General features: G+C 36.0%; 1 protein-coding gene across 1 annotated transcript in view; it reads right to left on the reverse strand.

The window, feature by feature from the left end:
* Positions 1-3506: 3506 nt before the first annotated feature.
* Positions 3507-13201, reverse strand: part of SDAD1 (SDA1 domain containing 1) — a 29962-nt gene continuing 20267 nt past the window's right edge. The window contains exons 17-22 of the mRNA XM_039845481.1: positions 12656-12785; positions 11309-11403; positions 10981-11171; positions 10789-10873; positions 9788-9949; positions 3507-6940 (exon numbers count right to left, since the gene is read on the reverse strand). Coding sequence (XP_039701415.1) covers positions 6893-6940; positions 9788-9949; positions 10789-10873; positions 10981-11171; positions 11309-11403; positions 12656-12785 — 711 coding nt within the window. The 3' untranslated portion in view covers positions 3507-6892. The remainder of the gene's footprint in view (positions 6941-9787; positions 9950-10788; positions 10874-10980; positions 11172-11308; positions 11404-12655; positions 12786-13201) is intronic.

The raw sequence follows: 13201 nt of genomic DNA on the forward strand, positions 1-13201 counted from the left end.
CCTGGGAGGTGAAGATGAACTAGCAGAGGTGTGCTCCCCACAATAAAGTTGGTGCCTGCCATTTCATTCTCATTCAACACCTCGTGCATTCTTTCAACTGGGTGTCTCACCACCTAAGCCTTCCCTTTTCAATCAGCTTGGCGCTGACAAGCATTGCCTAGTAGAGTTGAAGAATCATGAACCCTACAACCTAGAAATTCCATTTCTGGATTTCTTTGTAAACTTTGGATAAAGAAAAAACTCTATGTCCAAGGAGACGTACAAAGACATTTACTGAGGAAAGCTTTTTAAATAGTAAAAAAGTGGATACACTGTAACTGCTCTTCAGTAGAGAATGACAAATTGTGGATTTATGAATAAACAATGGAAAACTATACAACAGTTAAAATGAAACTTCATTTATCAAGAATCTAATGTTGAGTTATAATTTATATTCAATTTTAAAAGATACTAAATGATACTGTCTACTGCATATATACATACACACATGTATAAATGTAAAGAAAAAATAACTCATGGAATGATAGGCATCAACTTCAAGATAGTGGTTACCCTTGAGAAGGGAAGAAAAATGGCTGAGTGAGGCTTTAGTTATACTGTCAATGTTCTATTTCTTTAAAATAAAAAAGTACGGTAAAAATTAATATTGAATAAATCTGAGATAGCTATTTCATTATTTTCTAGTTTTTTCTTTATGTTCAAAAATACCACAATTAAAATGGTAATGTTTATAAAACTTTCTAAAGGAAGATTCTTTTTTAAGTATACTTAAAACAAGAAGTTGTAAAATATCATAATTTATTTTTAGTTTTCATGTAATTCTTTAAAACTTCTCCTTTTGTAACATTTTCTAAAATTAAGTTCCCACTTTGTCCATAATTTATCATTCCACTTAGTCAAGCTCCCTTTTAAAGCAATCCTGGATCTGATGTTAACTTAAGATATAAGGAATAGCAACTACTCCCAAACTGGATCTTGCCAAGAATGGAATTAGAAGTAATGTTTTATTTTTAAAAAACATTTAGCATAAACATTTTATTACATTATAAAATGTTCTGCGATGGTTAATTGTATGTGTCAACATGCCTGGGCTACGGGATGCCCAGATGGCTAAACAAACATTATTTCTGAGTGCGTCTGAGGGTCTTTCCAGAAGAGACAGGATTTCAATCAGTAGACTGCGTAAGAAAGATCACGCTCACTAGTGTGGGTGGACTCATCCAATTTCTTGAGGGCCTTAATAGAACAAAAAGGCAGCCAAAGGGCAAATTTGCTTTTTCCCCTTGAGCTGGAACACTGCCAGACCTTGTTCTCAGGCCTTCAGACTCGGACTGAATTACACAACCACCCTTCCTGATTCTCCAGCTGTGACAGTAGATCACGGGACTTCTCAGCCTCCGTAATCTCATGAACCAATTCCTTTTTCCTCTTTCTTTTCCTTCTTTCTTTCCTTTCTTTTTTTTTTTCCTTTCTTTTTCATTCTATCTATCTATCATCTATCATCTATCTATATCTATCATCTATCTACCTACCTACCTATCTACCTACCCTACCTATCATCAATCTCATTCCTATTGGTTGCTTCTCTGGAGGACCTTAATACATGCTTAATATGTACAATAAAAGAAAATCCAATCAACTTTATTTCCACCACACAAACCAAACAACTATTTTCATATACCTACTATATTTATAAAATTGTAAGTTTAAGAAGCACCATTATTTTATGTATCTCAAAGAAAAACTCAAATGCCATTTAAACTACAACACAATGCCTTCTTACTAGAATTGAAAAACATATGCACTGAGAGCTCTTAGTCTATTATCACAGATATTTAAAAATCACAGTTACTCATACATTTAAAAAGTGAAACAAATTGGTTAAAGTATAACATAAGCTTCTTTGAATTAAAAATTAGATTTTTGCATTCAGAATTAGACTCTTCTGAATCATCCTGTTTGACTTGGTATCAGATACCCATGTTTTTCCATGTACCACTCTGTGTGCCATTTAAAGAACCTTGATGATGCAGCATTTCTTGAGTTCTCCACTCAAAAAGGGGGCTTAAAAGGTGTTGGTAATATTGTTTCTTGGTCTGGGTTCTGATAACAGGAGTGTATTCAACTTGTAAAACTTTGTTCAGCTTAAGTATAGTTAACGGTACTTGTACTTTTATGTATTTATTATATATTAATAAAGTTTAAAACTTCAAAAAAATCTTTTTTTCCTGGAATTTGCTTATAAGCTGCTGACTCCCCTGCAAATTTTGATGCTAATCCCTGCTTGATATTAGCAGATGTCAACTTAAGATTTTGAGATGAAGTTCATGAATGTACAGGCAATGACAATTATGTCAAGACTATTGCAAAATTTTGAGACACATCCCAATTTCATCAACTAAAAATGTGAAAAACACGTCTTAAAATCATTTTGTACTTTCCTTTTAAAAATAGCATAACATTTTCCACACTATTTACCTTATCTTTAAGATAACCTTTTATCAATGTGCTTGTTTAAAACAGTTTGAATATTCCATCTAGTAATTATATCTCAAGTTGCTTAACTATTCCCATATTTTAGATATTTTCTTGCACCCATTTTTACTACTATATGTTGCAATGACTATTTCCCTACAAATAGCTTGTGGCAGACGTTTCTAGTTGCCTATCCAAAATCCATTTCCCTTATTTTCTTGCTAACAGAAGCCCAGTTCTGCTGGCATGGTTACAGTGCACCTAAGCTGAGAGGCCAGTAAATCCTGTTTCCTGGTTTCTTGACTTCCCTTCTTGGTAAGGTAGCCATGTAACCCAGTTCTGGCTAATGAGAACTAAGGGAAGGCTGTTGCAGGGATACTGTGAAAGCTTTTGCTTTATTGATGTGGCAAGGGGCCTTCCTGTTGCCTTAAACACAGAAGAAATGTCTATGAAGGCAAAGGTATTATCATTATCTCCAGTTTTACAGATGAGGATGTTGTGTGGAGTGACTTGTCAGCAACAGTGCAGCTGTGTCAAAGAATGAGCATTTGAATCCAGAACCTGGCTTCAACACACTAAGAATGACAAAAGCAGAAAAGGAGACTAAGTACCCAAGAGCATCGCTGAGCACAAACCAGCAAGTCTACCTCCAGACTTCTCATGCCAGACTCCAGTTTGGTCAGACTACTTTTAGATGCATATTCTTTTACTTGGGCAGAACGAACACATCTCTTGCCATATTTTAGACCATTTTACATGACAAGACTCCCAGAAGTGGGTTTGAATCAAAGGTTATGACTTTTTTGGCTCCTGATGAATACTACAAATTATGTTCCCTAAGAATTGTGCTGAGCACTTTTGCTAACACTTTGTATTGCTGGCTGGAGTAAGAGGGTCCCATCTAGCACTCCGTCAATAAACGAGTGGAAGAGAGTGGCTAAGAAGGCAAGATCACAACTACTCTGGCATATTTTCACATCAATCCCTTGTTTAAATGCATTCCCCTCTGATTTAAAAACATTTCACAAGGGTTAGTCTTCAGGCACCTTTATTCTCCAGTCTCAGATAAAGTTATTCTTATTCAATGACATATATAAAAACATGTACACTGTAAAAGATTAAGAAAGTAGAAAGAAGAATCTCACACATGATCCTAATACCAAAGAAAACCACATTTCATATTTGGCATACTTCCCCTTGGGCTTTTATTATTCTCTATTCTCTCATGTTTAATTGGATTATTCTATAAATTTCTGTACTTTGTTCTTTTCATTTGTAAGCATTTCTTACTGTAAACATTTTAATGCTGCATAATATTCCATCATGTGGATAAATCATAGTTTAACCACCTCCATAGAGATCGAATTGATAAAACAATGAAAGCAGAATTTGTAGAAGGAAATAAGATTACCATATAAGGAGTGCCCTATACAAATATATGGTATTTAAATGGTACAGAATTAGCTGTGCTTTCTGTTCTCACTTGCATTTTTAAACAAGTGCAGACCAAAGACTATACGGAGAGAAAAGTTATTTCCTTACAAAAGAAAAAAGCCTCCATGTCAGTATCTTACCTTCCTATTCATATTCAATATTTTAAAATATATAATACATTCTAAAAGTACGTACACAATAATTTTTAGTTTTATTTTTATACAATGAAAGGATGTCACCTGGTAGAACAGTTTTTAAAAGTGTTTATCTAAAAGAGTTTGAAGAACAAATATTCCAACTGATTAAACATTCTGGTTAAACGAAATTGCCATACAAGACTACATAGATTATAAATTTTCAAAGAATTAGAATATGAAGTATTGAAAAAATTTATATTAACCATAACCTTTAAAAACTGTACCAAATTTAAACCATAACATTTCTTTTATGATTCAGGAATATATCTCCTACTGCTGCTGTGGTCATCCTAAGCATGTTTGTCAGCAAACAGGCATTTCATCCTCCTGCCAGCAGGATGCCCCAGGCCTAGGCTGTGCTTTTTCTGATAGCTCTAGAAGTGGCCTTGTATTACAGTCATTTAGTAAGTCTATTCCCTTCAATGGATTCAGTTTCTACATGACACTAACATTGTGTTGGCAACCCACACAGCATCTAGCAGAGTGCTTTGCACATAGCGAGCATTCAGTATACACTTTTGTATTTCAAACTAGTTCACTCACAAACGAATGAGGGGTAAAACACATATCTGTAGCAACTGCAATTGTCATTTCAAGTAAATTCAACAAAAAATAAAATAAAAAGTGAATAGATATCTAATCTTTGATGAGAAATTTATTCAATGCTGCTTACTTTGTGGCAAATACCATGCTAAGTGCTTATAAACATTAGTTCTCAAAATTCTTAAAACAATCAATGAGGTAGGTTGTATTATATTTACAGAGAGAAAACAGATAGAGATTAAATCAGGTTTCAAATATCTGCTAAGCACTGAGGATATGGCAGGGAACAGACTGTCTTTTATGCAGCTTATTTTCTAATGGAACTTGCTAAGATCCCATACATTATATATCACCATTCTAGATTTATACATCTCTTTATATATATGATGAGCTTGGACAGTGTGAGTTCCTCCTAGAAATGGATCTACTTAGGGTTGACAAAAATTTGAAACCGAACAGCTGAAGCTGAGACTCTGGTGACTTCTTCAAGGAAAAAGTTACTCTGGAAGGTATGTCTGCCTTTGCTGGCAGCATCCAATCTTATGGGGATCTGATCTTCAAATTTAAATAGAAAATATTCTCAAGAGATTTATAAAATAATAAAAGGAATCAGATAGAAATAAGGTATTATGAGATTGAAGACATAAAACAGAGTTAAGACTGTACCTTTGTAAGCCAGATATTTTTCTATCTTGCATATAAACCTCAGTTAAGAGCAGAGTGAACCCATAGTAGAAGAACAGAGGTCAGAACACAGACTGGACTCGGCCTCTTGGCATCTCAATGGGGTGGGAAAGTCCCTTGTAAGGATGAAATTTCCTGGACCATCACGATTCATGCAGCAGAACTGTGGACCCTAGCTGCTCTGCCATTTTGAATTTTATATATCTCTCTCTGGAGCTAGATACGTGAGAAGACAGCTCAAAAAATGCAAAAAGAGAGTAGCTTTTAATCTGAAACATTCAAATTTGCACCAGACACTTCCTGTGAAATGCTGAAGCTGCTGAGGTTGACTCCTGACAGTTCCCCTCATTAGGCCAGTGCAATTTAATCATTAATCCTCAAGGTCTTCACAACTAATGCCCAGTGATCTGGGGCATCCTGGGGCAAGTCACAAAGTTTCATTAAAATAAAACTGAAGTTGAACTCAGAAAGTGAACAGAAGATACTGGACAAAGAACAAGAAAAGTGGTTCTTAGAAACTTTATAATTCTGAGTGGGCACAAAATTGCTTTTTACTTTAAAGTAACAGAGAAGCAATTTTTTCATCTACCACATTATCTAAAAAATCTGAGGTACAAGGCAATAAATTTTCTAAATACGACAACCTGCAAACAGAGAGAGTGACCAAGGCTTTTTGTCTCCTGAAATTTACTCAAGCATACTTAGGGAAGAGAGACCAACACAGCCACTCAAGACATACAAGAGTACCTATCTGAGATCAGAAACCCTTTATGGACACAAGGCAAACACTGGGCTGAAAATATTGCAGGGTAAAAAAAGGCTAAAGAAATCAGTTTGATTTCTTTTTCCTCTATAGAAGAATGAGCAACTCAAATGATAACCTAAAGACAATCAAAGATTACTATTTATACATAAGGCAATTTAGAAAGCAAGGATTTTACCTGGCATTCAAAGAAATGTTTAAATCTTTTGGATGGACTAAAAGAGCTAAATTGTCTACCCAAAATCTGTACAGCAGGGACCTGTTTTCAGCAGGTAAGCCTATTTACAAGTAAGAACCTCTTACTCTTGTAACATTGTCCTGTTGTGTTTCAAGGGGATATGTAACTCCTGTGCCCTGCGGAGTCCTGTAAGGCCTCTGCAACCCCACAGAAGTATGGACCTATCTCTACTAGAGAACTATTTACACTGCACTGTAAATACACATATATACACCTGTCCCCAAATCCCCCAAATAGGCTGTGAATGCCTTGAGTGAGGGATTATGGTCATTTTTATAACTATAGTGACAAATTAGCAGACATTCAATAATTTATCCTTTATATGAACACTAAATTTAGAAAATAATTTTATAATACCACTACTATTTGCATTTCAAACATCCCCATATTATCCATCTCCAAAATAAAAACACCAAATTGCTACTAAATTTACTTTGGTTTTTATAACATAGTACTTCTGGACTTCTTAATGTAAATAAACATTCTTGATTTACTAATTTTCAGAGTAATGACATGAATTTAACATTCTCCTTGGAATGGAACACTTGCTTGTCCAGGTTACTTCATTCTTTTTCTCTTTTTCAAAAGTGCATCTCGCAGCGCCAACTGGAAGGTAAGAAAAAAATATCTAAACATGGTAACTCTTGGGTACCCCATGATACTAATTTGGTTACATGGAAGTGTACCAAAATGAAATCATTAAGTCAATAAATCATTCTGAAAAACTACAATTAGTGAAATATCCCATAGCAGATCAAAGCTGTAACCAGGTTGGCAAAGCTCTTGACTGCTTTCACCCAACACTGGGGACAAAAGCTCGAAACTGGGGCAGTCACAAAATAGAGACTGGAGCATCACCTGTCCACAGGGATAATACACAGTACTTCTCTGGTCTATACAGCTCTTAATATTCTAGAGTTGAGGTGGAACACATTGTCTAAATTAAAGCCGACGGGAAAAATTTTTTTTCACGATCACCTTTTTCAAGATCATGTATATTCCACTAAATATGGCACTTAAGGACCATGTAAAGGCTTTTAAACAGCATTCAGCACTTGTGCAGATTTAAGATAACTCTATAATATATAATTTGGAATACAAAAAAATGTTCTCTTAGTTGAAGATTTTCAAATGGGTTTGTTTAATGCAGTAAATGAACTAAGAAAATTTTATAAGTCAGAAACATGGCGTAGTGAGAGACATCCCCAGATCTCTCCCCTTGAAACCACAATATGCTGAACATCTAAAACTCAACAAAAACACTCAATCTGCACACAAGCACATCTGAGCATGGGATCTGCGCCTAAGAGGTACCATAGGTTTCAAGTTATCATTTCCTCCAATCATGTTAACAAGTATTAACTATTTCTTAAAAATAAATAAATATAAAGCAACTATTAAAATAAAATTTTTACAGTAAATAAATATTAACACCTAATCTTTATAATGGCTCAAATATGAAGAAATTAATTCAGAATTAAAATCTTGACAATTGCGGTTTATGTCAAATATTATGGGCTAATTTGTAACCTGTTTAATTATTTTTGTGTTTGCTGTATGTACAATAAAATGAAAGAATTAATTTTGTATTCTTTAGTGAATGGTGAATTGTGTATTCCAATTCAACTGGTTCCAAGCTTTAATCCCCTGGATTCCTTCCCTAACCATAGGAGCTGGGTTCTTAAATTTGAAAATAAAGAGTTTAAAATCTGGAGAAAAAGAAGACCGCACGACCAATGTTCAAAGTGAACCTATGAAAGTCCTTATAAAGTGATATATGTCTCAGAAAAAAACAGAATATGCAATAAAAGATCATCAAGAATAAACCCAAATTAAAAAAATAACGGTCAACATACGTATCTTAAGTGATGATGGATAATATTCCATTAATTCCTAAGCACCACTCTTGGATTCCTAGAAACTTCTTAAGATTGCTAGCTTTTGAATTTTATTAAGATATGTGTTCATTTTTTGGGGGGGAGGGTGAGGTGGTAACTTGCCTGGTTCTACATTTAAAGATTCAAATTTTTTAAATTTTATGATTTTAAGTTATTGACTCCTTGCCTTTAGCTCATATCTGGGTCTTGATATTTCTTTGTAGATAGGCAGAATAGCTGGGGCACTTGAAGTAGAAAAAAAATCAAGAAGTTCATTTTAACTTAATCTGCACAACTAAGGAGGTATTTCTCAAATTCGTCTGTGTCTTATTTTCTCATCTGTAAAACTGGTTTAATCACAGTACCTGTGCATATTGTTGTATGCTGATTAAATTAACATACTAACAATGAACAAAGTCAAGCTTCGCTATTATGACAAAAAAGCATGCTAAAAAAACAGAGGAAAGATGTAGGGAGCACAGGAATAGCCTTTGCTAAACTGTAGCAAGGTCACAGAAACCTCATAATGACGCAAAGCCTACCAACTATTTACTCAACTATAAACTCTCACAAAGGACTGGTGAAGGATAAATTCATGGAATTAATCAATTCAACTATGAATTTAAACTGAGCTGGGAAAATTTTAAATCTTAAATGGCACCTTTCCTTTCACCTCAATTTCAACACCTTCTATGCGAATGCTGTCACTTTACTATTTACATAATATTAAACACAGTTTAGAACTAGAAAGATTAAATAAACAGGCAGACTTTAAAGGGCACCTTAATTCCGTTAACACTGATTTGGTTCCCTCACAGAGCACTGCCCTGGAGAGCTGACCATTACATTCAGGCTGGGAAGGCTGGTCCTGGCCTAGCATTTTAGAACACGGGTTCAGAATGTAGGACTACTTTACCCTTGACCTGATTCTCTGGAGATTTTTCAGAATACAGTTTGATACACACTGGTACACCTCCAGAAGAAAAAGACATTAAAACATAAATTTATTTTACTATAGTAAATTACTGATATAAGCAAGCCCAGCAGAGGAATAACCATCGAAGACTGAAAATGGATAAAATGAAATCTCAAAGGCCTATAAACATAAAGGCTTTGCAAAGGGGCACACAGAGAAAGGATCATATCAACAACAAAACTATTTATTTTGCACTGCTTTACAAAAATTGTTTGAGATACTACGAACATAATTCTTGCTTTAAAATAAAAGTACCAGACATAAATAAGCACTCAAAAACTCAGTTCATTTTGATATTTCACATAAGAAATTGCTGAGAATTTTAGCAAGGGAATGTACCTGAGAAATCATCTAGCTTGCACCCTTTTACTTTTTTAGAGAAGAAAATTAGACTCCCCTTTGGTCACACAGATGAATTTCAACCAAGTCAGGTTTAGGATTTACATGCCCTGACTACCTTCCACCTCTCCAATAACACTCCCTTATTTATCCTGAGACACACACAATACAAGGTCTTTGAAAGGCACAGGTCCAACTCAAATGTAAGAGTCTTAGAACGACAATACTATTATAGCCATTCAAGCTTCAAGTTGAACTCACCTGCTTTTCTCGGAAGGAACGCTTATTTTTTGAGCGGACATTATGACTATACCGCATCATCATAAAGTTTTTCTGTTTTTTCTTCTCTTTATTTGTGGAACTGGAAAATGGATTCATTTTGGTCTTCTTCCTCACAAATTCTTTTCGGTTTGTCTTTCCAGCCTATCAGCACACACACACGCACAAACAGTTCAAGAGTTATCTAATCAATATACACGTCTCCTCTGTGCCAGGTACTCTACTGCATGGCAAGGAATGGAAAATGGTCCTTGCTCCCCAGCAACTCAGTCCAGGGGAAAATGGACCATGATGTGTTATAATGGGGCTAGGGGAGCTCAGTGGAAGAAAAGGTCATAATTCAGTCTGATGAGATCTGAGGAGCTTCTTAGAAAGGGATATCCGTTAGCTGTTTTTTGCAGGACAAAGGCATTCGTGGTGGAGGAAAGATGAAGGGTAAAGCATTTCAAGAAGTAGAGATAGTATATGTAAAGGTGTGGAGGAAAAAGAACATGGGTTTTTAAACTTATCTAAACAGGTACAAATGGAATGCAAAGGGTGATGTGGAGCCAGTATGGGATGGTGCCTAAAATAAGCAAAGGTATAGACAATGAAGCTGGAACTGAAGGCAGGGCGCAATCACAGTCATGTACTTGCCAGAGGCAGACTCCAACTGTCTCTGGCTTTTCATTAATGACTGTAAACATTCCTCTGCTTTTCTAAAGACTTTGATAAATGTAATGAGCCTCTTCAATACCATGAACATGTAATAGTGCTTTTCTGTGCTCTCTAACAGGTTTCAGGCGGTGGTTACATGGCTATCTAGTTGTTAAAACTCATCTAACCAAACATCTCATATCTGTGAGTTTAATTCTATGTTCATTATACCTTTATTTATAACATTAAAATAAAATATTGCCATTCTGTGCCTACATAAGTTCTGGATCATATTTCATTTCTTTGCTTTCTGTTTCAAGGACTAGGGAATGGTAGGTCTCACTCACCATTGCAGTTGCTAGTCTTGTCTCCTTGTCAGACTTAGGCTTTTTATGAAGTCGTTCAATGTCCCGAAGAGAAAGTAACTCACCCCTGGGATGAAGGAATAAATGTATCATAAAACAAGGATAGAATTCATTTCCCTAATACTTTCATTACCATGTGAGTTGACTGAAGACCTTGTATATGTGCCGCTGTACCTGGGCTCTTCATCACTGTCTATTTCGATATATTTCCTCTTTTGGGCTTTCCCAGGAGCAGCGTCAAGTTCTTTCCTCATTTGGGCCAGACGGATTTTCTGGAAGTCTTCCTGAGTTAAAACTCGGCTGGTGCTGACAGCTGCAGCTTTGGCTTTCCGCTCCTCCATGGGCATGTTATGCAGCTTCTCGGACTTGAGAGCACACAACAAAGGCTTACATTGGCTACGAGCTCACGTGAGAGCTTAAGACCCCCAACAAGGCCCAGGATAAATTAAGTCTTACCAAATATCAGAGTGATGCGCTAGTAGAAGGAAACTTTGAGACTTACAATTTCTTGCTGTTCTTCATCGGAGGAGTGGTGCACGTCGACCCACTCACCATCATCATCTGCTCCCTCGCTGAGACTAGCACTTTCCCACCCATCTGTGTGAGAAAGAACACACTGTGGGTGCTATCATTTTAGGTTGTGTACTCATGGTAAATTGAGATAAATCAAGCAAAAGAAAAGTAAGGTTATGATCCTCAAATAAATGCTCTATGGACCAACAATTGAGCAATATTTATTGTTAAATAAGCCACATCAATTTAATTAATTTAAAGAACGGGAAATAAGCACTGACCAAGTATCTACCCTGAGCCAAAACCTTAAAATCACTTCCTCTAACCATCACAAATCAGCAGAGGAGGAACTGAGTCAAGTAACCTGCCCTAAGCCGCCACACAGTTAGAAAATGTTGCCTACAATGAAATCATAAAAAACCATGTTTGATTTTGGAGCCCACATTTTTTCTACCAAACCGTGTCCATCAAAACTGCACTTGTACATTTATCTTGGCCACACAGCAAGTATCTAACTCATCCAAGCATGTTAATACATATTTAAAATAAAAACTAGTTATTAATAGTCACTTAGACTGAGGTAGAAGATTTTGGATGTAATGGAACCTTGTAGACACCTCAATACAGAGGTATTAGTCTCCATTATTTTACCACTCCTCACTTATATTTCAAGGTATAGTTCACAGGTCGCCATCTCCCTGAGGCCTTTTTTGAACCTCTAAGGTAGATCTGACTTCTTTCCTGCCCTATGCACCACTCAATCATAAATCCTCTTAATACTTTATTGCTCAGCTCTTTATGAATGCCCTCAAAGGCATAAACCATATCATTCATCTTTGCATTGACAGTGACTAGCCCATAGCTAATGCTTAAGAAAGCTATTGAAATAATGAAGGAACAAGAAGAAGACAGGACTCTAGCAACCATGTAATAAAGGCTGGCCCCAGAAATCAGAATAGAGTTTCTTAAACATTCTTCGACAAGTTCAACAAGCATCCTCCTTCAATGGGAAAATCTTGGAGAACTGCTAAGGACTAATCCTCATCATTTTTTTCTAGGCAACAATCAAAAAACCATTATCTTTCCCAAATGCCCAGCACACCCTTGATAAGGGGCAGCCAATCTGAAGGACATGAAAAGACAACTCGTACACTATAATGTAAGTCTCCTAAGAACAAGAACCATGTTTTAGCTCTAATGCTGGTAACAGTGCTTGGTCCGTAGTCATTGCTCAATAAATATCTCCTGATTGAATGTTCAAACAGCAAACAGAATTCAAGGTCAAGAGAGAGATAGGAGTGATTTTTTTCTGAATAATGATGAAATAAAAATGAACCTTCATCATTTTCAGCATTCTCTTCTTCTTTTTCAACTTCCAGAATTTCTGCTCCTGGAATGTAATCTTTAGCATCTAATTCTCCATATTCTTGCACTCTTGCTTCTATGGAGGCCTCTGTAGGCTTACCCTAAAGGAAAGGAAATTGTTTTTAACAAAGTCCTTAGATTACAAAACATTATTCATGAAAAGGATTCTCTACAATTATGAATTTAGATCACACACACACACACACACACACACACACACACACACACAAATGGAAGCAATCGAATAACAATAATGGTTCACTTATGCCTTGGGTCAAAGTAAATCTCCCAGCCAGAACTCTGCCCACTATTTTCTTGCTCTCTTCCAGTTTCCAGATCAGGAAACTGGAAGTTATTAGAGAATAACTGTTATAATTATTAAGTCCTGCGATCACCATTTCTCTTCCGCCGCAACTCCAAAGAGGTGGTACCTCGCTGGGGAATAGCCTGTTCAATAATGGCATCAGGTACTGACTGATCTCTGGAATTCCAATTTGCGAATGAGGTCAAAAGCTTT

This window comes from Pteropus medius, unplaced genomic scaffold (assembly GCF_902729225.1).
Source record: "Pteropus medius unplaced genomic scaffold, Ma_sr-lr_union100, whole genome shotgun sequence".
In the NCBI taxonomy this organism is placed as follows: domain Eukaryota; kingdom Metazoa; phylum Chordata; class Mammalia; order Chiroptera; family Pteropodidae; genus Pteropus; species Pteropus medius.